We start from the raw sequence: 22,422 nt of genomic DNA, 5'->3' as shown, positions 1-22,422 counted from the left end.
GATTCCAAGAGTTGAATTTACATTTGGTAGCGGTTCATGGGAACTCTCAATATACGGTCCAAAGAGGTGTCGATACAAATGAAGGAGGCCATCATTAAGCTGGAAAAACAAAACAAACCTATCAGACAGCAGAAACTTTAGGAATGGCCAAATCATTGTCAAAGTCTACAATCTAGAGACGCCTTCATGAACGTAAATACAGAGGGTTTACCACATGGTTCAAACCACTGGTAACACTCAAGCACAGATAGTTCAAATTAGACTTTGCCAGGAAACATTCAAAAAGCCTGCCCAGTTCTGGAACAAGATTCTCTGGACAGATGAAACCAAGATTAACTTTAACCAGAACGACGGGAAGAGAAGAGTATGGAGAAGGAGAGGAACGGCTCATGATCTAAAGCATACCACATCATCTGTTGCAGTGTTATGACATGGGCATGTATGGCTGCCATGGAACTGGGTCACTGGTGTTTACTGATGATGTGACTGCTGATAGAAGTAGCAAAAGGAATTCTGAAGTTTATATGACTATACTATGCAGTCAGATTCAGCCAAATGCTGTAAAACTGATAGGACGGGGCTTCACTGTACAGATGGATAATGACCCAAAACATATTGCTAAAGCAACCCGAGAGCTTCTCAAGGCAAAGAAATGGCATATTTTTCAATGGCCAAGTCAGTCACCTGACCTCAACCAATTGAGCATGGTTTTCACTTAGTGAAGACAAAACTGAGGGTGGAAAGACCCATAAACAAGCAGCAACTGAAGGCGGGTGCAGTAAAGAGCTGTGTCCATGGGTTCCAGACTTCAGGCAGCCATTGACTGCAAAGGATTTTCATCCAAGTATTAAAAATAATCCTTATATTTCTAATTATGTTAGTTTGCCTAATTACTTTTAAGTGTCTGAAAATGAGGGACTATGTATAAAATTGGCTTTAATTCCTGAACAGTTAATACAATATTTTTGTTAAACCCCTTGAATTAAAGCTGAAATTCTATACTACAATCACATCTTGATGGCTTCGTTTCAAATACATTGTGGTGGTGTAAATAGGCAAAATTATGAAAGTCCAAATACCTACGCATCTAACTCTAATGAATGGTAAAAATAAATTAAATTTCCGTCTGATTAGTCAGCTAAGAAAGGAACAGGGATTAAAACAAGTTTCTATTTATCAGTTCCAGGGTGACAATAGAACAAAAAACGTTTCTTGAGAAACATTCACTAAATCAGGTTGTAACAAAAGCACTAGAGAGGCCAACACCAATGCCTTCCATCTTTTGGTTCGTTTTTCTCTTCCTTTTGTAGCCCTCCTCAAAAGAGGAGGCTGAGGTAGAGTGGACATCTTAAGACTGTCTGAGGTGTTTTACCGAAGGACCCTTTGGTCAGTTTGTTGACACAGGGTTTTTAAACGGGAAGGAATCATTCTCCTCCATCCATTCACCCCACCTCACCTTATGTTCCTCCACACTGGATTCTGAACCCTCACTGAGGTGGCCTGTCTCCCAGGGTGGGTGTGGGTTGTCCGAGCGTCGTTTTCTACCCCTCCGCTTCCGAGCCTGCCTCTTCAGCAGACAGCCCACTGCCAGGGCATGGTCTCCTCCATCACCAAAACCACCACGCGCAGCTTGCTCTGAGCTCTCCTCCAGTGCTGAAACCAGGTCATGGACCAGCTCGTCCATCGTCCGGCGAAAGTGCCTGAGGTGGATGAAAGGAAAGAGGTACTGTGAAATAACGGCGACCGCTCATACGCATTTACGAATGCAACTTTTCTTTTATTGGGCCTCTAGCAGTGTGCGCAGGACGGCTATGGGTGCTATTGGGATACTTTTTGGCACAGAAGGCCGAAAAAAAAAGTGCGAGAATCTAAATGATTTTCAAGTTGCCATTGGTGGAGGAAACGACAGTCAAGTGTGGGACTATTGTTGTCAAAACAGACCTAAATGCAAGCGCCGTATCGTAAACTAGCTTAGCTGTAGAGCTGGCCAACTAACGTTAACAGCGTTAGATGTGGGTAAGTAAGCTGAGAAACTCACATTAGCCCGATAATGAATTATTCACATAATAGACAAATTATCCCCTTTCGTCAAGCGAAGTTAGAGCCAACACCCGATGAGTTCACTGTATAATACTTACGTTATTCAATCTCCCAAAGGTCTAATTAAGAGCCTGCGATGTCGCTTGCAAACTCCTCTGAAATTAACATCGAGAAGACTCTGCTTTAGTTAGCGATTCTGGTTGTTATTAGCTTTATAAGCTAACGTTTTCTCGCTAGCTAGCTACGTCCACTACAACAAACCAACACCTATGATATCTTAGAAGCTAATTAACTGCCGCTAAGTACCAACATTCGCAGTGTTAATGTCTGGTACCTTTAACGACTGTCGTCGGAAAAAATAAACAACAAAGAAACCGTTTAATATTCAGAGTAGCTTTGCTGCTAGCCAGCTAACATAGCTAGCTTCAGCCCTCCAACCGGCTGATTCACGAGAGTGGAGTGGACGTGAAATATATGTTACGTCTCAGTGATTTCAAAGACCACCTACCAGCCGGTTCCCGCTTTGCCGATAGTTTTTAGATTAGCTGCACGGAACATTAAAGCCGCCAAATGCCAAATATCTTTAGCCAGAAACAACGAACAAAAACTGACACACTACAGGCACCATCCTTACACAAGAGCTAACGATCGGCTAGCTGGATCAATATGCGACAAGAGGAGGATACCGTGCAAAGGATACTTTGCTGCCTTCAAGTACTGTAAGGAAATTATGATTGCATAATAATAATAATAATTATAATTCTAATGATAATAATGTACGTGTATATTATATGTATTTTGCTGTTTTGTTCTGTCAAATTTTGTGCCTGTTGTTATTATTTAGAAAAGGTATTATATTAATTATCATACAACCGTTTTCTTCTCCTCTACGCCCTTCTCTGCTAACACAACGGTGCCACTGCTGCTCCTAATAATGTGGTGTTTTCAGCACTGTACAAAAAACTATGTGCATGTGGACCAGTCCTTAGACGCGCAGCGAATGAAACCTGGAACAGGTCTTTACTTAACCCAAACCAGTACGCAAGGCACCAGACATTTGCCATGACAAGTGATCAAACTCCATGCTCGGGTGATGACCACAGTGAAAAACTCAAATGTGGACCTTGAGGTAAGGTTTAAAAAAAAAAAAAAAAAAAAAAAACACAATAAGGAAATAAAATGAAACAATAAAATAACCCAAAAAGTAAACCCAAACCTGGCTAAACCGTAAGTGTAGAAGCAATTTTGTTGTTAGTTGATGAAAACATGGGACATATGACAAAGAGGGCACATTCTGTTTCCATACATATTCAGTTATCAGTAACTACCAAAAGACACCTGAAGCTTGACAGTAGTAGTCAACCTAAGCTTTTATAAATCGGGGTTTAAATGTAGCAAGCGAAGGCAACTCTAAACCCTTAGTTCCAAGTCTGCTGTACTTACTTTTTTTGAACACTGGAGGGCGGTGTAGTCTTAAAATGAATAAACTTCGCATCAGCGACGATACCTCGGTTGCAGCTGGCCTGTCAAATATATACCAAAGGTCACCAGTTCCAACACATCAGTAACAACAGTGTCATATTAATTACGGTGGTCATTGGACTTCACCCCATGTGGCAGACGCTCCGGTCTTGTCTGAATGTCAGTGGCGGCACTGCAGTCCGCATGGGGTCAACAGCAACAGCATGTGTCATACCCACTGCATTACTAATGAGAAAAATGTACAGACCAAAAAACACTGTCAGACAGGCATTAGGAGGGGGAGCTCTGTGCCTGGGTAATTTGTTGTCAGCGCGGGATCACGTGTGACAGAGGACGTCCACTCAAACTAACATTCTGTCAAACAATCCTGACAGGTGTCCCCTCCTCAAATGCCTTAGAAGTCAGTGGGTCTTGTGGATGATGAACGCTCCGTGACAGTCTCAGGTTTCTGACCCGGGGGCCCAGGTAAATTTAGTAAGACACCGTCCACTTGCAAACAGCATTCAGACACTTGACATGCTCCTAGAATGAAGACACACACCCTCTAGACTAGACCAGGTTTGGAGTTTCATACATACACATCTTTTGAGAGGTCCCGAAAGACCAGAGATCTGCACCTGGGATCAAACACATTATGGAGTCATGATATCGACAGAGGATGGTGACGAGTTTGATGAGGCTGTTCAACAGTATGCCACCGACACCACCTGGAGCTGGGTAAAGTGATTCGTAAATCATCTGTATGCGTTGAAGAAAAACAAAAGCATGAAACACGGGTAAAAGAGATGCTCTGATGAGGTCAATCAGTTGATGTAAAGGTGAAAATTTGAAGGATTATGTCTTTATATGCATCTAGTTTACATCGATAATGGAGTGAAATGAGGAAAAAAATGTGTCTGGATACATGTATGCATGCAAGCACATGGGTTTGTGTCCTGTCATCTAGTCCATGACAGAACAGGACTGAACAAAAGTTTGTGTCATTTAATATTTTACCTTATGTTTCAATTCAACCGTAACATGAATGCAATATTAGAGACAACTTTTTAACGTCCTTCAACTGGTTCCTAGAACAGACAGTGAGACCAGGGGCTTGTGCCGCAATAATGCCCCCCGTAAGACGATATGTTCCAACTGAAACTCGGGAAGGAGAAGAAGAAAAAGGGTGTGTGTGTGTGTGTGTGTGTGTGTGTGTGTGTGTGTGTGTGTGGGGGGGGGGATCAGGTGATCCTGCCAAGAAAACAACATATTTGTCATACAAGATGACAGCTTGCAACTGAGACTCATTAGTCTCAGTAGGTGAGGTAAAACCTATGAGACATCTAATGGCAATCGTTTTCAACTACATGTATTTCTACGTCTAATGTATATTTTTGGGACATGTATTTTCAAGAAGTTTGTAATTGAAAGGTCACACGACCAATGAGCTCTTGTTTTCAAGTGGTTTGAAATAGGACCTCTTTTCAGAATGCAGCCTACAGTATTATTTACACAGACATTTTACAGATTTCAAAGTTCCTAATCATGTGGCCATTTGCAGAAGTTGTAATCAAAACACCCTAAACGACAATGGATGCTTATATTTCTTTTTGAACTATCCCTGTTATAAGGTCTTAAGTTATTAATTTAAAAAAAAAGTCCATCTCATTTTTTCATCCTTTTGACAGTCTACAGCTATAAATCAATCTTATGCCCAAGAGGAGGGTTAAACCATTTGCTACTGCTCATAATCTCACTAATTAAGGACAAAGACTTTTAATCCCTGTATCAGAGTTTGGCAGATCCAGCTAATTTTTTTTCTGTCAGGTCTTATGACTCTCAGGCCAGAATAGCCTGAGCCAATCGGAGGCCTTGACATCAATCAAGTGTGTGAAAAAAGATTATGCAATGAATTTGTTAAAGCAACATGCCCTTGCTGAGTCAGCTGAAATGACGTCTCTACAGAATGACTAGTAGTTGTACATGCAGTTTTTTTAATGGGAAATTGTGAGGAGTTAGTCAAGCTTGTGGTGAAAGCAGTTGCTTAAAATGATTGTCATGGATCCTGTCATTGCATTATTAAGTTTATAAGAGTGTATGAAAAGTTTGGTGACAGAACAAGCAGGCATTTAACTTGGAAACAGGCAGCTGCCGGCTGGTTGGACAGTGTGGTTGTGCACAGGAACTAATGTTTCCTCTCTCAAAGGTTTAAAATATTTTGACATGACTATTTTTGGGAGAAGTATGTAGAGTTATCAAATGGTTGCCCTACTGCAATGTGATTGGTTCAAAGGAAGCAGTCAGCCCATAGCTACAAAGCCATGTGTGCAGGTATAAGACGTCAAACGTAAGATATTTTAGGGCTCTGGAAAACTCAAGTAAATGGAAATATTGTTTTCGTTCTTTCCTGCTGGTAAACATTGCCGAGTGGTTCAGTGACACGGTCACGGGTGACTTTGTTTCTTGTAGTCTGATACTTGTCACGCCACTGGCCCATACATGTTGAAAAGGAAATTGCCACCGTGTGCTGTTTTGTGTCCAGGCTACGCTGGCCCAGTTCAGCTCTTCCTGGCAAAGCGGCTTGTTCTTAGAAACATGTCAGTGAGGATAGCTGTCATGTATCCTCAGAGAGTCCAGTGACACTGACATAAAGACTGATGTGGGCGAAATCTGTATACTATATGTATAGGCTGACCTGGTAGTAACCTAATATTACGGTATGTGTCACGCCCAATTATTAAAGGACTGTTAGTGTATATACTCGACATTTAATGTCACATTTGCTAGTTGATCTAAAAGGAAGTAGGCTGCTGACAGGCAAAGAGTCCTAACGTTTTGCTTTGTCAATGTAACTTTCAGGGTTAACATCTTCCACATTTCTGAGTTGCTTTGAACTTGAGCTAAAGAGAGGAGAAGAGCTTCCTGACAAAATATTTTCTCCTTTGCTTATATTTTAAATTTGCAATGAAGAAGAAAAAAAAAAAAGCTCAGTATGAGGGAGACATTTATAGAGCACACTTCATTCTGTTTATGGACAGAAGTGGAAACCATGTGATCGTACATTTTACATAACTTATTATACAATAAAAGGAACAACTATTCCAACAATCGTCCCATTCATAAAAAACTGCGTAATGTCAGCTGAGGATGCAGGTTGCCGCAGGGGTCAGCAGTTGAACAAGACAAAGTTCTCAGTACACTAACCGATACTGAAGCTAAACATAATGAAGGTGCGAGATAGTAAACCACAAAACACACACACCCTCTCTGTCTCTCACTCTCTCTCTCACTCACACACACAGACACACACACACACACACACACAGACGGAACAGTACAAGATGAACAGGCACTGCATCACTGTACAGTGTGACACGGAGACATGCACTGCTTGGTACACAAATACTTATCAACTTGCATACTCGTTCAAATTCACGAATGTATCATCCCTTTGTTATCTGGGTTGTTTGTTTGTTTTTTTCCCCTTAATTTTTATCCACTTGATTCACAAACTTGTCATCTGGCACAACAGTGTCAACATTTCAGAAGTACACACAAGAGTCCCGCAACATAACAACACACAGGGCTCCGCGTTGGTGGACTGTGATGGAAAACCCCGTAGCAGAGACACACATTCTTCCTTTTCTGGTTTAGCCCGGAAAGAGTGTTTTCGCAGTCTGGAAAAACAATTAGTTCTTGTGCGCGCGCACACACACACACACACACACACACACAGACACAGACACACACACACAGACATTGAACTGGCACTTGTTGTTGAAGAGCTGCATGTGAAGCTGTTCTAGCCCGTAAGTGTTTCAAGTGTTTGGGCTGTTGCCAGGAGATCCTCCATGAAGAGAGAAGATATTTTGTTGTCAAGATTTTGGCTTCATCCCCACTCCTTACACACACACACACACACACACACACACACACACACATATATACACACACACAAACGGACAGAGAGAGAGCAGCACATGAGGAGGAGAAATCTACGTCTACTTTAAGTTAATGCAGTCTGTTAAATGTGCGTTTGGGTGTTTTCAACCGAGTAACCGATTAAATATTTGGTTTTGCCGGTGTTCAGTTCTGCATCGACGAGCGCGTCCTCTTGAAACACGGTCTGTCTGCAGGGTCTCAGGGCCACGACCGCTACCATCGCATGTGCCACCGGGCCGGGCTGTGATTGGCCAGAAAGATCACCTCACTGCATTAGACTGACTCGGTGACTTCAAACGCTGACGCAGCCCCACTATTTCCCGCCGTCACGCCCGTGTGGCTGCTGGTTGCGGTTTCCCCTCCGGGCTCTTTAAACCGAGACGTTGTCGTGTGTTAAGGTTGCGCTAAGACCATGTAACTCACACGTCCTTTGTAGTTTTTTCACATAAAAAAAACATAAAGCAAAGATCTGTTTGTTTTTTTAAAATATTTTTTTATTAGCATATCAATCGCCGCATTTCGCGAACTTTTAGAAATGTAATGCCACTTTCAGTTCGACCTAATGAAAACGGAATAGAATTGCTGGCATTTCGAGACCCCGAGCACATTAAATAATAATGAATATCATAAACCAAACATAGCCTCTGGTGTCGTAAATAGCACCAAAAGCAACGTACTTATTGTAGAGAACTGTCGACTGTCTACGACGAAGTCAGCCAGTGGCTGTTATTCTCGTGCCACTGTGGCAGCTGGAACGACCTATTGTGCAACTCAGCAGCTCGACGCTGATTGGCCCGCAGGCGGGTTTTCGCAGCAGGTGATGTCAGCCACTGACAAAGCTCCCTGACACAGAGAGAGAGAGAGCGAGAGAGCGAAAAGATACGGACACCGTCAGCGAGAGGGATGAATTCGGCTTTGACTTAAATAGTGTGTTTATGTTTGTTTTTTTCTTTTCCTTTTCTTTCTCTCGACGCTGTAAGTCGATGACGGCAAGTCAGGGCTATATCGCGGGCTCGGACATCACCTCTACCGGGAAGGAACTCGTTTACGATGCCCCAGTGTGCTGTTACGCGCCGCTGAGGAAACGCCAGTCTCCCCGTGTTGGTAAAGGCTGCGGCATATTCAGCTCTGCAAGGTAGGAGCCCGTGTTTACGGTGCTTGCGACGGCACCCACCCGTTTTCGTGTTATGACCGAGGGCTGCACTTTGTCTGCCGTTTTTCTCACGGCTGTACAAAACCGTTGCGATCAATACCGTGTCCGAATAGTCATTAATCATTTATCATCAGTTACGAACATTTGCCTGTGCAGCGATTAACCTACAAATGTTTGTTTTTTCCCCCGCTTATTTCCCTTTAAACGTGTGGATGGGAAAAACTGGAACCCGAATGTTTTTTGCTGTCGGGCACATGTATTGTCATGTGTACCAGACTTTTGAATTATAACTAATAATTAATCACAATCAATCAGTTACATCTTCCACTTCCAGGCTCAGGCCTTATTTTTGTCAAACAATTAGGGGGTGTGGAGATGATATTTTGTGAGGCAAATGGGTTATGTCTGTGTAGTAATATGGGACTAATGAGACTTGATGAAAACGAAAGACTGTCCATATTCGCAACACATTATTCGCCAAGTGGCCCAGTCAGATACCAGCCTGCAAGGACATATTCAATACTGCTGCTCGTGAAACCATTATCCAATGAGCATACCACATTTAAACACTGGCTTTAAAAGGGATTTCTCAACGCTAACTTAAGTTGGACTGTAAATAAGGGGTGCTATTTTCATCACTACAAGTCATTTTTGAACCCAACCTGTGCTGTCAGTGTTTTGAGACATTGTTCCTCTTTTTGTCTCATCTGTAACATAAGACAGTCTATTTTTGGATGAAGCTGCCCTGCAGGGCTGAGCATTGTTTCACACCAAAATTCCTCTGCTGTGAAAATCAGCTGGATTTGCTGGCAGCTCTGTAACTCAATCCTTCAGTGAAAAGTGCCGTTAATAATCTAATGCAGTGGAGGTCTTCTATAAGAGGCATTTGAAGATTCAGACATAGTCGTGGCTTCTCAGATTCATCTGCCGCTCTAAAATTAGGGCTCCTGGTTTTCAGTAAGGGGCCTCATCTCCTGGTCACGTGTGCCTGGGGGGGGGGTGCTATGTTGGCATTGTTCCAAGCCTATCTTCCTTAGGGCTGCGGTCATTTTTGGGGCCCACTGCCAACTGAGTGAGACCTCCTTCCTTGCTTTAGACAGGAGTTTTGCAAGCTATAAAAATGTGATTCATCACGTTTGGCCACTGGCGTTTGCATCACAGAAACCTAAATTGTCTAGTAAGCATCTGCTGCCAGCAAAGATAAGGTTGAATGGACACTCGTCATTTAATCTATTTCCTTACATTCTTTTACATACCCTGTGCTAATAATGCTTAGTTCCGAAATGAACAAACCGGAGACATTGTATGTGGTGAAATAAAGAACAACAGGACTAGATGTGACAACTCAGGGGAAATACTGCATGTTTGTATGGTTTTAAGCCCCAGAAGGGGGTAGTATTTCTTCATGACTCCTTTGAAAAAGTCAGATAAACTGCTTCCTCAGGACACTGGGGGCGTGTTTTGATTAGATTTCAGTGACAATGACCAAACAACAACTGTCAACAGGTTCTGATCCAGATGGTGCTGAGTCCGGATTGGTGCTCTTCAGTAAATGACATCACCGTTTTCCTGACTGAAGACTAATGCCAAAGAGCCAAAAAAAACTCTTTGGCAGAAAAGTGTGTGTTCATGTAGGAGCCCATCTACTCTTACCTTATGATACTGTTGAAAAATAGCCCAAACGCAAATACTGTGTACAGTTTTTGAAAATACATGGACTGATTAAGTAAAGAACAATGCAAAAATGAAAAACATACTAATCCTCATACGGAGTAAACAGTATCCATTTCTTTCAAATTATCGACATTCACAGTTCTTCTCACATGTCTCCGAAAACACTGCCTAGATGTTCCTGTTCACATGACGCCTTAGTTTAGCCCAGCTCCACCTTCACTAGATGAGTGCAGACTGGTCTAACTTGATTTGTCCTTTGACCTCTGGTGTCTGGGTTAGCTGAATGGAAAACAGTTGGATAGGCTGTCCAGATTTATCAAGGAGGGTAAAAGAGGGTGGGAAGGTGGCAGCATATTCTTTTTACAGTATGTAGGCCACACACTGCCCTGGGAGAAATTACAAGAGAACTGAACTGGGACCAGCCACCATGTCCCCTTTCCTCAGCCAGAACAATCATAGTGCAGCTCAAAAACTGACTTCAGATCGGAGTATTAGAATAACTTAACCCCACTCCGGTGAAGGAGATTTACACGTCATCAGTGGTTTGATTGACAGAGTGAAGAATGGCACGGCAGCTCCTGGAAATGAACACTTCCTTCAAAGGTTGTCTGAGTTTAAGGCATGGTTATTTCGAGTGTTACGGGGCTTAGTGATCATGACTGGGTGATTGAAGTAGAACATTTAGTAAATAGTTTTAGTGCTAAATCATATGCTTTACTTTCCCCCTCTCTCGTCTTCCACTCCATCAGACCCGTCAGACCATGAACTACGTGGGCCAGTTGGCAGGCCAGGTCTTTGTCCAGGTCAAAGAGCTGTACCGAGGCCTCAATCCCGCCACCCTTTCCGGCTGCATTGATGTCATTGTAGTGAGACAACCCAATGGCTCCCTGCAGTGCTCGCCCTTCCACGTCCGCTTCGGCAAAATGGGCGTCCTCCGGTCCCGAGAGAAAGTGGTAAGGGGATCAAAACACGGGATCTCCCTTTAAGGTGAAAGTTAAATGTTCTAGTCTGTTCAACTCTTAAACTCTCGTCTCCGCTCCTCTTCTCTCTCCTCCAGGTGGACATGGAGATCAATGGCGAACCAGTGGATCTACATATGAAGCTTGGGGACAATGGAGAGGCATTCTTTGTGCAAGAAACAGAAAATGCTGAGGTATCAAGAACATTCATTTCCATTAGATAGTGGTAGCTGTAATGGTGTCTGCATTTTAAGACGTTTTGTTCCGTGCATAACCATAATTGTATCAGAGCTGACCAAACCATCTCAATTTGAAATGGAATCACTGTAGTGAAGTGCTTTGGAAAATGGTGTAGTCTGTTATATTAGTTGTATTTCAAATGGAAGTACAACATTTCAGTCCGTTCAATGGCGTACATCGATTCAAATAAAATCCAGATTCAAATGAAAACACACATCATTCTCCAGCCACCTGAGGTCCTGGAACCCAGACACACCCATGTTTACAACCGAGAAGCATTATCCAATCTTTCTCCTCACACACAGTCAAAGTAGTTTGAAAAAGGTCATGCTGTGTGCAGAGTTGGCGCAACAGCCAGGAATTTCTTCCTTTCCTTTCTGGCTGAACAGCAATCCTCTGTTCATCAGCAACCGAGAGCCCTGAATATCTGGGCTCTCTGACCTATATTAAATGCTGTGGCCTAAAAATTGAGGATATACCAGGAGTGGGGGTTCCTGGCAAAGAAATAAGCCGAAAATTTCAGTAGAGCTTGTGCATTTGTGAATTTTGCTTAACTACTAGAGAAATGTTTAAAGGTTGATAGGTTAAATAGATGAAATCAGAAATCCTCCATTTTTTTCTAGTTTTATTTCCAGATTTTATGTTTATGAAGCCCATCAGAACCATTCCAAACTCAGTTTAAAATTCATGGAAAATCTATGGAAAAAGCAGCCGTTTTTAATCGGTTCTCTGAAAGCTGGTGACTTCAGTGTTTTCATTTGGATTTTCATAAGGTTTTGAGTTCCAGATTTAAAGAACCGGGACATGTGTACTGTAATAATAAAATGTTTTTTTTGCTATTGTACGCACATGGGGATGTGTGCAGCCGAAAGAAATAAACAAGCAGTGAACTGCTCATTCTTGGGGCTGGCTCCAACAAGGGAAATGGGTGATTTATTCTCCCCAGAGTGGTGTCAGATTCCCAGGCCTGGAAGAGAAAAGAGGGGAGGAGGACTGTGTCTCTGGACCCATTTTCTTGGAACAGGGAAGCAAAACGTGAGGGAGCATTGTCAGACCACAAATCATTTGATTATACCCCAGTTTTTCCTCCCCCTCTCTCTTTCTCTCGCTCGGCCTCTCTTTCCATATGTCTGCACAAACACACATACACAATCATGCTCCCCCTGCCTTAACAGCAGGAGACCCTCGTGGAAAGGCTTTTCCTTTCCTAGAAAGAAGGAACATGAAAACAAATGTGTCCTTTCACAGAGGAGAGGCTTGTGAGGAACTGTTTTGGATTGGCTGTTTTGTAATGCTGGCAAACTCTTTCTCAGCAGAGACACTCTCTGCAAATAGTTTGGCCGTGATTGTACACATTTTCCTCAGGCCACAGTCCGCTATGGTGCTCCAAAAGTGGAGGAACGTTTCAGTGGGAGTTGTTCCAGATTTTAAAATCTAACTCTAACTTGTTTGCAACAATAGTCAGAATGCATCCTAGAGAAGACATTTTGGATGTAGTATTTTGTTTTACAGTGTGTGTGTGTGTGTGTGTGTATATATATGTCAGTGTTTGATGTTGATGCTAAGGGTAATATCAGTGCAGGTCAGTTTTTGTTTAGTCAGGAAAATGCATATGACAGCACAAATGTTTCTGTGTGTTGCATGGGTTAGCAAAATATTTCAGGATTTATATATTACAGTTAAAATGCTGATTTACTTGAAATTGCACAGTTTCTATATGTTGGTAGTCTTTAATTCTGTAAAATTCTGGTTGAAATAAGCGATAGCATAAGTGTGTATCTCTATAAGAGTGTATCTCTCTATAAGAGTATATCTCTATTTTTTTTTTCAAATTCTACCATATGAATTTACAAGAAATCATGCGTTGTTTCACTTCTGTTTCTCGTCTTAACAGGAAGTGGTTCCCTCCTACCTAGCCACCTCTCCGATCTTGTCAGACGGGGCCGCTCTGATGAGCTCCTCCCTGATGGGGAAGGGCCCTGGGCCACCCGTACAGACCCTGGGCTCCACGGGGAGCAACGGAGAGACCGGCGGCGGAATGATGAAGAAGAGGAGGAAGAGGAGGAGGAAGGCTTGGGCGGAGAGCGTGAGGAGGGAGGAGAGTGGAGACTACACTGAGGACGAAGACATGTTCACCATAGACATAAGCTCGGATGAAGGGGCAGAGATGGAGAGCAACAGGTGAGGGAACAGTAGAGAGAGGAGAGGGAAGAAAATGAGGGGGGGGGGCATTGAAAAGAGAAATAAATAAACCAAAAAGAAAGGATGTTAAATATTGTAACAACTATGTGGAAATAGAGGAAAACCAGTGCAATACATGTTAGGAATAAGCAAAGAGAAAAAGTGATACACGTGACAGAGTAAGGGAGGGGGAAAAGGGTGGACATTGGGCTGTGAAATAAACAGTACAATACACCACTGAAATGAGCTTTGAGAGCAGCTGTAATGGAACTGGAGTCTGTCAGGCAAGAATAAACAGACCAGCCTCTGTAGCGGAGAGGCCTCCAGCTGTGATGCTGGCACATACACACTGATAAGACACTCAAGACCATATGAAAAGACTCCATCAGCTCTGTGATTTTTACTGGATGAAAGAAGAATCTTTACATGTGGAAGGAAGAAAGTTTCTTCACTGTGTGTGCGCGTGTGTGTGTGTGTGTTATTGTGATTGACTGCATGTTTACTTTTGTTTACACACATCTGCATATGTGGCTGCCACATTGTAACTTGGCCTACGGTGCGTATTCAATTCAAAACAGCTTAGCATGTGCAGTATGCAGACCAGGCATCCAGCTATAGGAGTCGGAGTGTATGTTGTTGGTGTTCAAGTGGACTTGAACACCAACAACATGTACAACGACAGATATATTTTCATCTCTGCATGTTTGTGTGGGATTCATTACATCTAAATTCAGGCTCATCTCTACTGCACACTACTGTAAAACAACACCAGGAATCGCTTTTTTATTCATGTAAGCTTACAGTGAATACAGTTATTGACTTAAGATAAATAAGATGGTTGGAAATGTAGTGTAAGTAAAGTGTTATTTGCTTTTGTTACTAAAGGAAAAATCTGCCTTAAAACAATAAACCTTTACTAGCTATATACTTTAATTTATGACCTAATTATGGAATGTTGTTTGGTGGTGATTTTATGTAATTTTAATGGTTAACTCGCTAAATCACACTTATAATGAAATTTTATCAGCTTTTCTTTCTCATTTGTCTAAAATATCACTGGTTAATGTCATGTTTTGGTGTCAGTCAGAGAAAATTTAGACCTACAGTTTTGCACGATACTCAAACATCACACAGGGTGAAAAAAAGGCACAGAGGCCAGTTTTGCCACTGTCTGCAGTCTCAGGAGAGCACCCTGAATTGTAGCTACAAGACATGTTATGTTTTGAGTGCAGCAGGCAGAGTGGAATAAGTTAATTCATTATCTCCGTGGGTCTTCAGAGTTGTGTTGGGAAATAGGTGAAAAGTGGAAGGTAAAAGACAGCCCATCTCAAAATAAAAGATACCTGACATTATAAAAAATGGCAGATATATGATATGTTTGTCTGTGTGTGTGTGTGTGTGTGTGTGTGTGTTTATGTGTGTTTCTGTGTGTGTGTTTCAGGTCTTCATCTCGGGATGTGTTAAGAGAAGAGACAACAGTTGGTTCAACTAGCAGTTCTTACAAACAGCCTGGCATCTACACCCGTTCAGATGGAGAGTGGAGTCCCATCCGGAGGTGCCCAACTCGCACAAATAAAGACCCACACACCTACATGCTATAGTAAACAGAGAATAAACGGACCTATAATTGTTTTGTATCATCTCTTTCTCTCTCAGCCCTGGAGACTCTCGTCCCACTTCTCCCAAGAGTGACTCTGAACTAATGACCAAGCCGTCAGAGGCAGACAACCACAATCCAGCCATGCACTGGGCGTGGGGAGAGCTGCCACAGGCTGCCACGGTAACCAAAGCATCCACTGTGCACACAGACACACAGAGAACGACTCCCTATATATTTGTAGTAGTTCTGGCATGTTAGAGTTAGATTGTACTGCAGTGTTCTTATTTTGCAGTCCATGTCATCATCATCCTTTCCCTGTTTCTCTAGCCATCCTTCCTCCCAGTGAAACCTGAACCTCCACCAGTGTGCCCTGTATCCATCCCCTTGTCTGAAAGCACACATTTCCGTGTGATTACTCATAAGACGTCTTCAGAGCAGTGTGGACCCTGCTCTGAAATATCGGCCCTCAGGCTGCTGATGTCGGAGGAGACCGTAGTCACCGAAGAAACAGTCGTCACAGTTGGGATGGAGTCAGAATCCACGAGGATGAAGTCCCAGGCGGTGACTTCAGAGACGCAGGCTGCAACAGCAGGAAGTGTGGTGGCTCATATGATGGCTGACATGGAGGAGACGATGTCGCATCCACTCAACAAGACTGACTCTCCATCCAAGAGAAAAGGTAACATTCAAAGGGCAGTTCATCCAAAAATGCAATAAAACGCATGATCTATCCAGCCATCATTGAATTTGCTGAGGTTTTGAGCCGCTGTCTCTTTTTGTATCTCTTGTGCAATACAGCTCAAAGGCATTTGATTCGTGGTATAAAATCTCCAAAAATTACTTCTTGAAGGTCTTTTATCAATGTAATGACAGTTACTCGTGTTCACTCAACCCTGTATGGTGCTGTACAGGTTTTAAGAATTTTTTCTTTGGTGCACTACAAACCATGTACAAATTCATTCCGTGCATTGTATTTTGGTGAGCAGCTGCAGCTCCAAACAGCAAATCGAAAAACTTTCTGGGTGGCTATTGTAGTGCTTTTGGGTAAATGAATTTGTTGTTAAGTCGTGTGTATTGCAATAAAATCCATTGGTTTTTTTTCTCATTCTTTTGAATTGACAAGATAGATCCGAAAACTGATTTCATTATTGTCGTCACCAAGTTAAAACCAAGCTGCCAAATGATTTTCATGGATAAACCAAGCAGAAAAGCAAAGTCTAAGAAGCTGAAAATTGATTTCAACTCTATATATTTGCTCTTCTGCAGACAAGAGGAGCCGCCATCTGGGTTCTGATGGAATTTACCTGGACGACATCACAGAGCTCGAGCCTGAAGTGGCGGCCCTTTATTTCCCTAAGAGGTATGTTGACACACACATACACGCAGAGTCTTAACTCTTGGTGTGATGAAAGTTTTAACGCAATGATAACGCCCAGCCGCGCAAAAATATTTGAGAGCTTCTGGTCCGTTCCGATAAACAGGCCTCCTCTCCTCTGTAGTGACAGCTTCGCTTCAGTGAGGAGCATCTCAGACCCGGGCCTCCACAGCACCAGTCTGTCCCCTCAGTCGGTCAGCTCTGGAGGAGACAGCGGAGTGGACAGCTACTGTGACCCCATGTCCGACTTGCCGTCAATCGCCATCTCTCTCTGTGGGGGACTGACTGACAACAGGGAGATCACTAACGGTAAGATTCTCGTACTGACGCATGACTGCAAGCTAGATGTCACACACTGTGCAAAGGCACAATGGAAAAAAAAAAAAAAAAAAAAAAATGTGTGCGCGCGCATGTCTTTACAGAGCAGTTCCATGAGAAGATCATCTCCTACCAGCAGTTCGCAGAGAACCCCTCCATCATCGACGACCCCAACTTAGTTGTAAAAATAGGCTCCAAGTAAGAGATTCTCACTGTGTGTTTTTGTCTCCATATAGTGAAATAGAGGCCTGTTAGCTATTTGTGATCCCTTTGCATACTGTGTGGATTTAACTGCCACACACTGCAGAAAAAACTACAGTTTTTGCAATATTCTTTGGATTCATGAAGAGGTTTTTGACACTGGGTTGTTTTCTTTTGTTTTTTGTTTTTTTACAGCATTTGTGGAATTGATATGAATATATTTTGTTATATCCCTCAGGTACTTTAATTGGAGCACTGCGGCTCCGCTTATGCTGGCTATGCAAGCCTTTCAGAAACCTCTGCCAAAGGTAAGAAATTTCCACGCACAACACAGATACTCATAACTTGGGCCATAGGTTGTTTGTATTACCTGATTACCATTTCAACCCTTTGGCTGAAACTGGTACTGCGTCCTATATGTCTGTATCTCTGTACACGTGCTTCGACTCGTCTATTCATTGTGTTGCTTAAAATCTAATGTACAATCTATAACCTGAAACCCCACATCGTAAATGTTCTGTTAATGCAACCTCAGCCAGACAAACATCCACTGAATCTGTTCTGTTTGGGCGCTCAAATTAAACCGTGTCTTCCCCTCTGTTCTCCTTCCCTTTTATTTATTCTTCTCTACTCCATTGCGACATTCATAAAACCATGAATTAGTCCTCTTGCCTCACATATATTCACTCAGCCTTGGAGTTCCTTCTTTGTTGTCTGACTGGTGTGCTGGGTTACAGCTCTGTATGTCAGAAACAGGACCCACTTTTTTTTTCCTCATCTCCTGTCCCTTCCCTTCTGTTTTTACTTTCTCTACCTCCCTCATTCTCCCGCCCCTATCAAACACCGCCCCCACGCACGTGCTTTCTCTCACTTTATTTTCCTCATTCCAGCCGGAGAAACATTGCTGTTTCTTTGTTACTGTTTGTTGATTTATGGTCTGGTTTCAGTTTTTTAAGTGTGTTTTTACTGTGTTGTGTTTTGTTGTGGTCGTTTGGGCCTGTGTGTGCTCTGCTCCAGGCTGCAGTGGAAAGCATCATGAAGGAGAAGATGCCCAAGAAAGGAGGGAGGTGGTGGTTCTCCTGGAGAGGCAGAAACAGCAGCGTCAAATCAGTAATTTCTTCATTTCTGTTGATAAATTAAAAGTAAAACGCTTTTTTTCCAAACCTACCTGACACTGGGATTATTACTTATTTAACAGTCATTTGTTAAGTAAATGAGCGAGTAACACAATATTAACAGTTTTTCTTCTCCTGTAGGATTCAGTCTCTGAGCACGAGGCCTGTGGCTCTGCCGGGCAGGCTGGGAAAATGGCAAGCAGGTAAGACACCTAAAAAAAAACTCCTGGCTAAAAAATATCATAGCCAAGTACCGAACAAGAATAACTGGTTTACTTTCCTATAAATACCACCCTCTAACACACTGTTCATCTGTCTGAAAATAGGCATAAAGAAGAATCGTCCTCAAGTGATGAAGACCATAGAGCAGCCAACCAGAGCCCGCCCACCGCCCAATCAGAGTCTGGGCTCGCACCAGGAGGCGTGTCTTATAAGAAAACACTACGACTCACGTCAGAGCAGCTGGTGAGGAGTTTGGTTTGAATACGCTGCAGACTTTGAACTTTTCTGGTTATTATAAGAGTTCTTACCTTCATATACCATTTGTCATTCTCACTCTCTGTCTCTCACACCCACACACACACACACACAGATGTCTCTCCAGCTGCAGGATGGTCCTAACGATGTTGTGTTCAGTGTGACCACTCAGTACCAGGGGACCTGTCGCTGTCAGGGAACCATCTACCTCTGGAACTGGGACGACAAGATAATTATCTCGGACATAGATGGAACCATCACCAGGTGAGTGATACTTGTGAATTTGTACAGTACATACGTTTACATCTGCCTCTACGACCTATTGGTCGTAGTTTGGAGTGAAAATGGATATACATATGGCCCCAAATGGCAGAGTCATCTACCAACTGTGTAACCTTTGTGGCCTAAAGGACTTTTTAATGGCTAGGATGATACAGTGGGATGAAATAATATTTTCACAGCAGACTCATTTGTCATTTTCATTGACTGTTGATAACCTGTGATTTTTTCCCCAGTGTGATAAATGAGGTAGAGTGAGCAGATAGTGGGCCCGTTCCCATTTAATCTAACGTATAACTTTCTCTCAACCTAAAAAGACCCTTGTCCAGGAAATGTATTTTTGATAGTATTTTTTGATACTATAGAATAGTCAGTCACACATTTAAATATCACTTGTGTGTTTGTCTCCAGGTCAGACACATTGGGTCATATCCTGCCCACGCTGGGGAAAGACTGGACCCACCAGGGCATTGCACACCTCTACCACAAAGTCAGCCAGTAAGCACAAATTTATTACCACACGATTGATTGTTTTCATCAAAGCTAAAAATGTTTCACTTTGAAGCAAAGCATAAAGGCAAAAATTGCTAGAAGATTTTGTACATATTTCAACCAGACAGGTAAAGATCAAACTCTGAAAATTGAAGAAATTATTTAAAAACAGAACTGTCTGTCTGTCTAATATCACTTTCTACTGAGTAAAACAGATCTGCAGTAATTGCCACCAAGTGGTCAATATTAATCTCTCTCTCTCTCTCGCCACCAGAAATGGCTACAAGTTCCTGTACTGCTCAGCTCGAGCTATCGGCATGGCCGACATGACCAGGGGATACCTCCACTGGGTTAATGAGAGAGGCACCATGCTTCCTATGGGCCCCGTTCTTCTGAGCCCCAGCAGCCTCTTTTCAGCTCTGCACAGGTCTCTCATCCACACAGACACACACATGCACTTTTTTCTTTAAGTTAACCTTTCACAGCTCTCTTTGACTCGAGTGTTTTTATTGCTGTGCTGACTGATGGTTGCTGTGACATCCTCGTGGTGCGTGTGTGTGTCTGTGTGTGTGTGTGTGTGTGTGTTTGTGTGTGTGTGTGTGTGTGCGTGTTCGACAGGGAAGTGATTGAGAAGAAACCGGAGAAATTCAAGGTGGAGTGTCTCACTGATATCAAGAACCTCTTCTACCCCAACACACAGCCTTTCTACGCAGCGTTTGGCAACAGACCAACGGTACACACACACACACACACATCTGCACATCTTATATACAGTGTTATTGATAGTATTTGAATTTGTTGATTTGTCAAACACACCAGAACATCTCAAGGTTATTACCGGTGCTCAGTATAAAATTTGGTCTATCTAGAGTTTTTGATTGAAGACCAAAGCCATTGTTGCATTGGTGTAGCTAATTTAAGCAAAGTTTAAAATACATGTATATTATCTCTAACATTAAACCCCTTTCTGTTTTTATATTTGTAGGATGTATACTCCTATAAAGAAGTAGGAGTGCCACTGAACAGGATTTTTACAGTTAACCCCAAAGGTGAGCTGGTGCAGGAGCACGCCAAGACCAACATCTCATCGTAAGTCCTGCATTCAGTTTACATCATCGATACTGGGGCAAATATTGTAACTGCTTTGGAGAAAACGATTAGTTTGCCCATTTAATGCGTGTGATTGTTGCATGCTCCTCTCCTCGCTTCAGCTACGCACGTCTAGGTGAGGTGGTGGACCACGTGTTCCCCCTGAAGATGCGAGCCTCCTCCTCGGACTTCCCCTGTTCAGACACCTACAGCCACTTCACGTACTGGAGGGATCAGCTCCCCCAGGTGGATCATCAGGGAACTACACCTCCACAGACTCCCAGCAGCCCCGGCAGCTGACTACCCGTGGCCTGTTGAGCCCCCCCCTGGTGGGCGGAGGGACTGACGGACTGACGGTGCGCTTGAGATGTAGCAGTCATTTCGACAGTGATGGTTACGTGTGTGCAACATGAATTTGTAGGTTTTCGTAATAGATGGAGCCCTTTTTCAGTGCACAGTAGAGAGTCAACCCAGTAGGCCAATCAGCTGTGAATGGTCTTATAACGCACAATATGGACATAAGTGCACTTTTATCATAAGATGTATGTATAGATGTATGTATATGAGGAATGATAGTAATTTATTCAGGCAGCTTATCACATATATTATTTTGGAGTGAGTGTTGACATTATTTCAGTAGCTAGACTTTCTATTTATGCACACAGTTTCATACTGTATTTAAAAGACAGTGTCTATGGCATCTCTTTATAAGCACTTCACACAGAACACATGTGCATACTTCAGAAAGCGAGTTACTTAAACTTGTGCCAAATGTGGAATTTATTTTCTTACTCTGAACTTTTTTCAGTCAGGACGGTTATAGAGAGTCAGTCAGCATGGAAACGCAAACACACGCAGGCTTCTTTTACTTTATGGCAACATGTGTGTCATTCTGTTTGAAAAAAAAAACAAGTCAGTATTAATCACTGAGTACATTAAAATGTATTACAGAGCACAATGAGTGAATGAGCGTCGAACAAAAGGTTCGTTATAAAGGCAGTGTAAATGAATATTTATTGTTGGGACAAAGTAATGCTGACAAGAAAAGCACAACCTTTTTAATATTCATAATCATCAATTTTCTCGAAAACTCAAAGGTACGGCACCTGCATCTACGAGAAGAATTGCTGAATCATTTTGTTTTTGTATGCCAGTCACACTGTGTAATGTGTTTTGCTCAGAATTTCTGTGGTGGCCTTTATGCGCCTTAAGTTTAGACGAAAACAAGTTGATCACCTCACCTATGTGACTGTTAGATTACACTCAGTTTCTTAAAGCATGTTATATTTAAATCACCCGAGGAGCAAATGACTGATATAAAAATGCAGCTTACCATTGGTTCTTTTACCTTTTTTTTTGTTTCTGCCATTCCTTGTGGAATATCACTCAAAGCAAAACCCCACTCTGAAAATCCTTCTCAGACTCGCCACAGTTTAGCGAGGACAGTAGGCCACGGTATTGAAATGAATGTCTGACCTTTTTCTAAGTTACAAAAATTTGAAGAGAAATCCTTATTTCTTACAATGCCACAGAAAATATGAGGTCAATAGCGCGAGCTGCTATCATGGTGACCCGTATCATCGGCTTTATTGTGAATAAAACCACCTGAATAGTATGATAACGTTACAGTAGGTGTGACTGAGCCGATAGTTCATGAGAGGCTATTTATATAATACCTTAACATGGTTATTATTCTTTCTGTGAAAGAGATAAAATGGCCTGAAAGTTTTATTTTTGCCTTAACTGTGAACATGATCAGTAATTTGCTCATTCAACCCCCCCCCCCCCCGTTGACCAGCTCACTGTTTAACTGGTGTAATCAAACT

General features: G+C 42.5%; 2 protein-coding genes across 4 annotated transcripts in view; one reads left to right on the top strand and one right to left on the bottom strand.

Annotated features, from left to right (window-relative positions):
* The window catches only part of gpatch2 (G patch domain containing 2), a 10,509-nt gene extending 7,801 nt beyond the window's left edge, over positions 1-2,708 (bottom strand). For both annotated transcript variants that reach the window (XM_040124834.1, XM_040124835.1), the window contains exons 1-2: positions 2,549-2,708; positions 1,457-1,700 (exon numbers count right to left, since the gene is read on the bottom strand). In XM_040124834.1, the coding sequence (XP_039980768.1) occupies positions 1,457-1,700; positions 2,549-2,598 (294 nt within the window). In that variant the 5' untranslated portion in view covers positions 2,599-2,708. The remainder of the gene's footprint in view (positions 1-1,456; positions 1,701-2,548) is intronic.
* LOC120788754 (phosphatidate phosphatase LPIN1-like) lies at positions 1,659-22,422 on the top strand. Of its 2 annotated transcripts, none has more exons than XM_040124831.1 (20): positions 1,659-1,723; positions 11,020-11,223; positions 11,328-11,423; positions 13,364-13,650; positions 15,092-15,205; positions 15,307-15,430; positions 15,578-15,929; positions 16,517-16,610; positions 16,750-16,934; positions 17,048-17,141; positions 17,383-17,452; positions 18,162-18,254; positions 18,401-18,462; positions 18,586-18,724; positions 18,852-19,000; positions 19,427-19,513; positions 19,782-19,934; positions 20,126-20,240; positions 20,493-20,596; positions 20,719-22,422. In XM_040124831.1, exons 1-20 carry the CDS (start codon positions 1,667-1,669, stop codon positions 20,894-20,896), a joined length of 2,757 nt encoding a protein of 918 aa, XP_039980765.1. In that variant the 5' UTR covers positions 1,659-1,666; the 3' UTR covers positions 20,897-22,422. The 2 variants fall into 2 exon arrangements, with proteins under 2 accessions (XP_039980765.1, XP_039980767.1); XM_040124833.1 differs by lacking the exon at positions 1,659-1,723 and adding an exon at positions 8,320-8,578.

The sequence above is a fragment of the Xiphias gladius genome, chromosome 4 (assembly GCF_016859285.1).
Source record: "Xiphias gladius isolate SHS-SW01 ecotype Sanya breed wild chromosome 4, ASM1685928v1, whole genome shotgun sequence".
Taxonomy (NCBI): Eukaryota; Metazoa; Chordata; class Actinopteri; order Istiophoriformes; family Xiphiidae; genus Xiphias; species Xiphias gladius.
This window is presented reverse-complemented; position numbering and strand designations above follow the sequence as displayed.

What these genes read in the sequence shown, in the direction of transcription:
- LOC120788754 (XM_040124831.1), top strand. Translation starts at nt 1,667, where the DNA reads ATGGACCAGCTCGTCCATCGTCCGGCGAAAGTGCCTGAGGTGGATGAA. An exon ending in TCCGGTCCCGAGAGAAAGTG is followed by an intron (nt 11,224 to 11,327) that starts GTAAGGGGATCA and finishes TCTCTCCTCCAG; the next exon opens with GTGGACATGGAGATCAATGG. An exon ending in CAACAGGGAGATCACTAACG is followed by an intron (nt 16,935 to 17,047) that starts GTAAGATTCTCG and finishes ATGTCTTTACAG; the next exon opens with AGCAGTTCCATGAGAAGATC.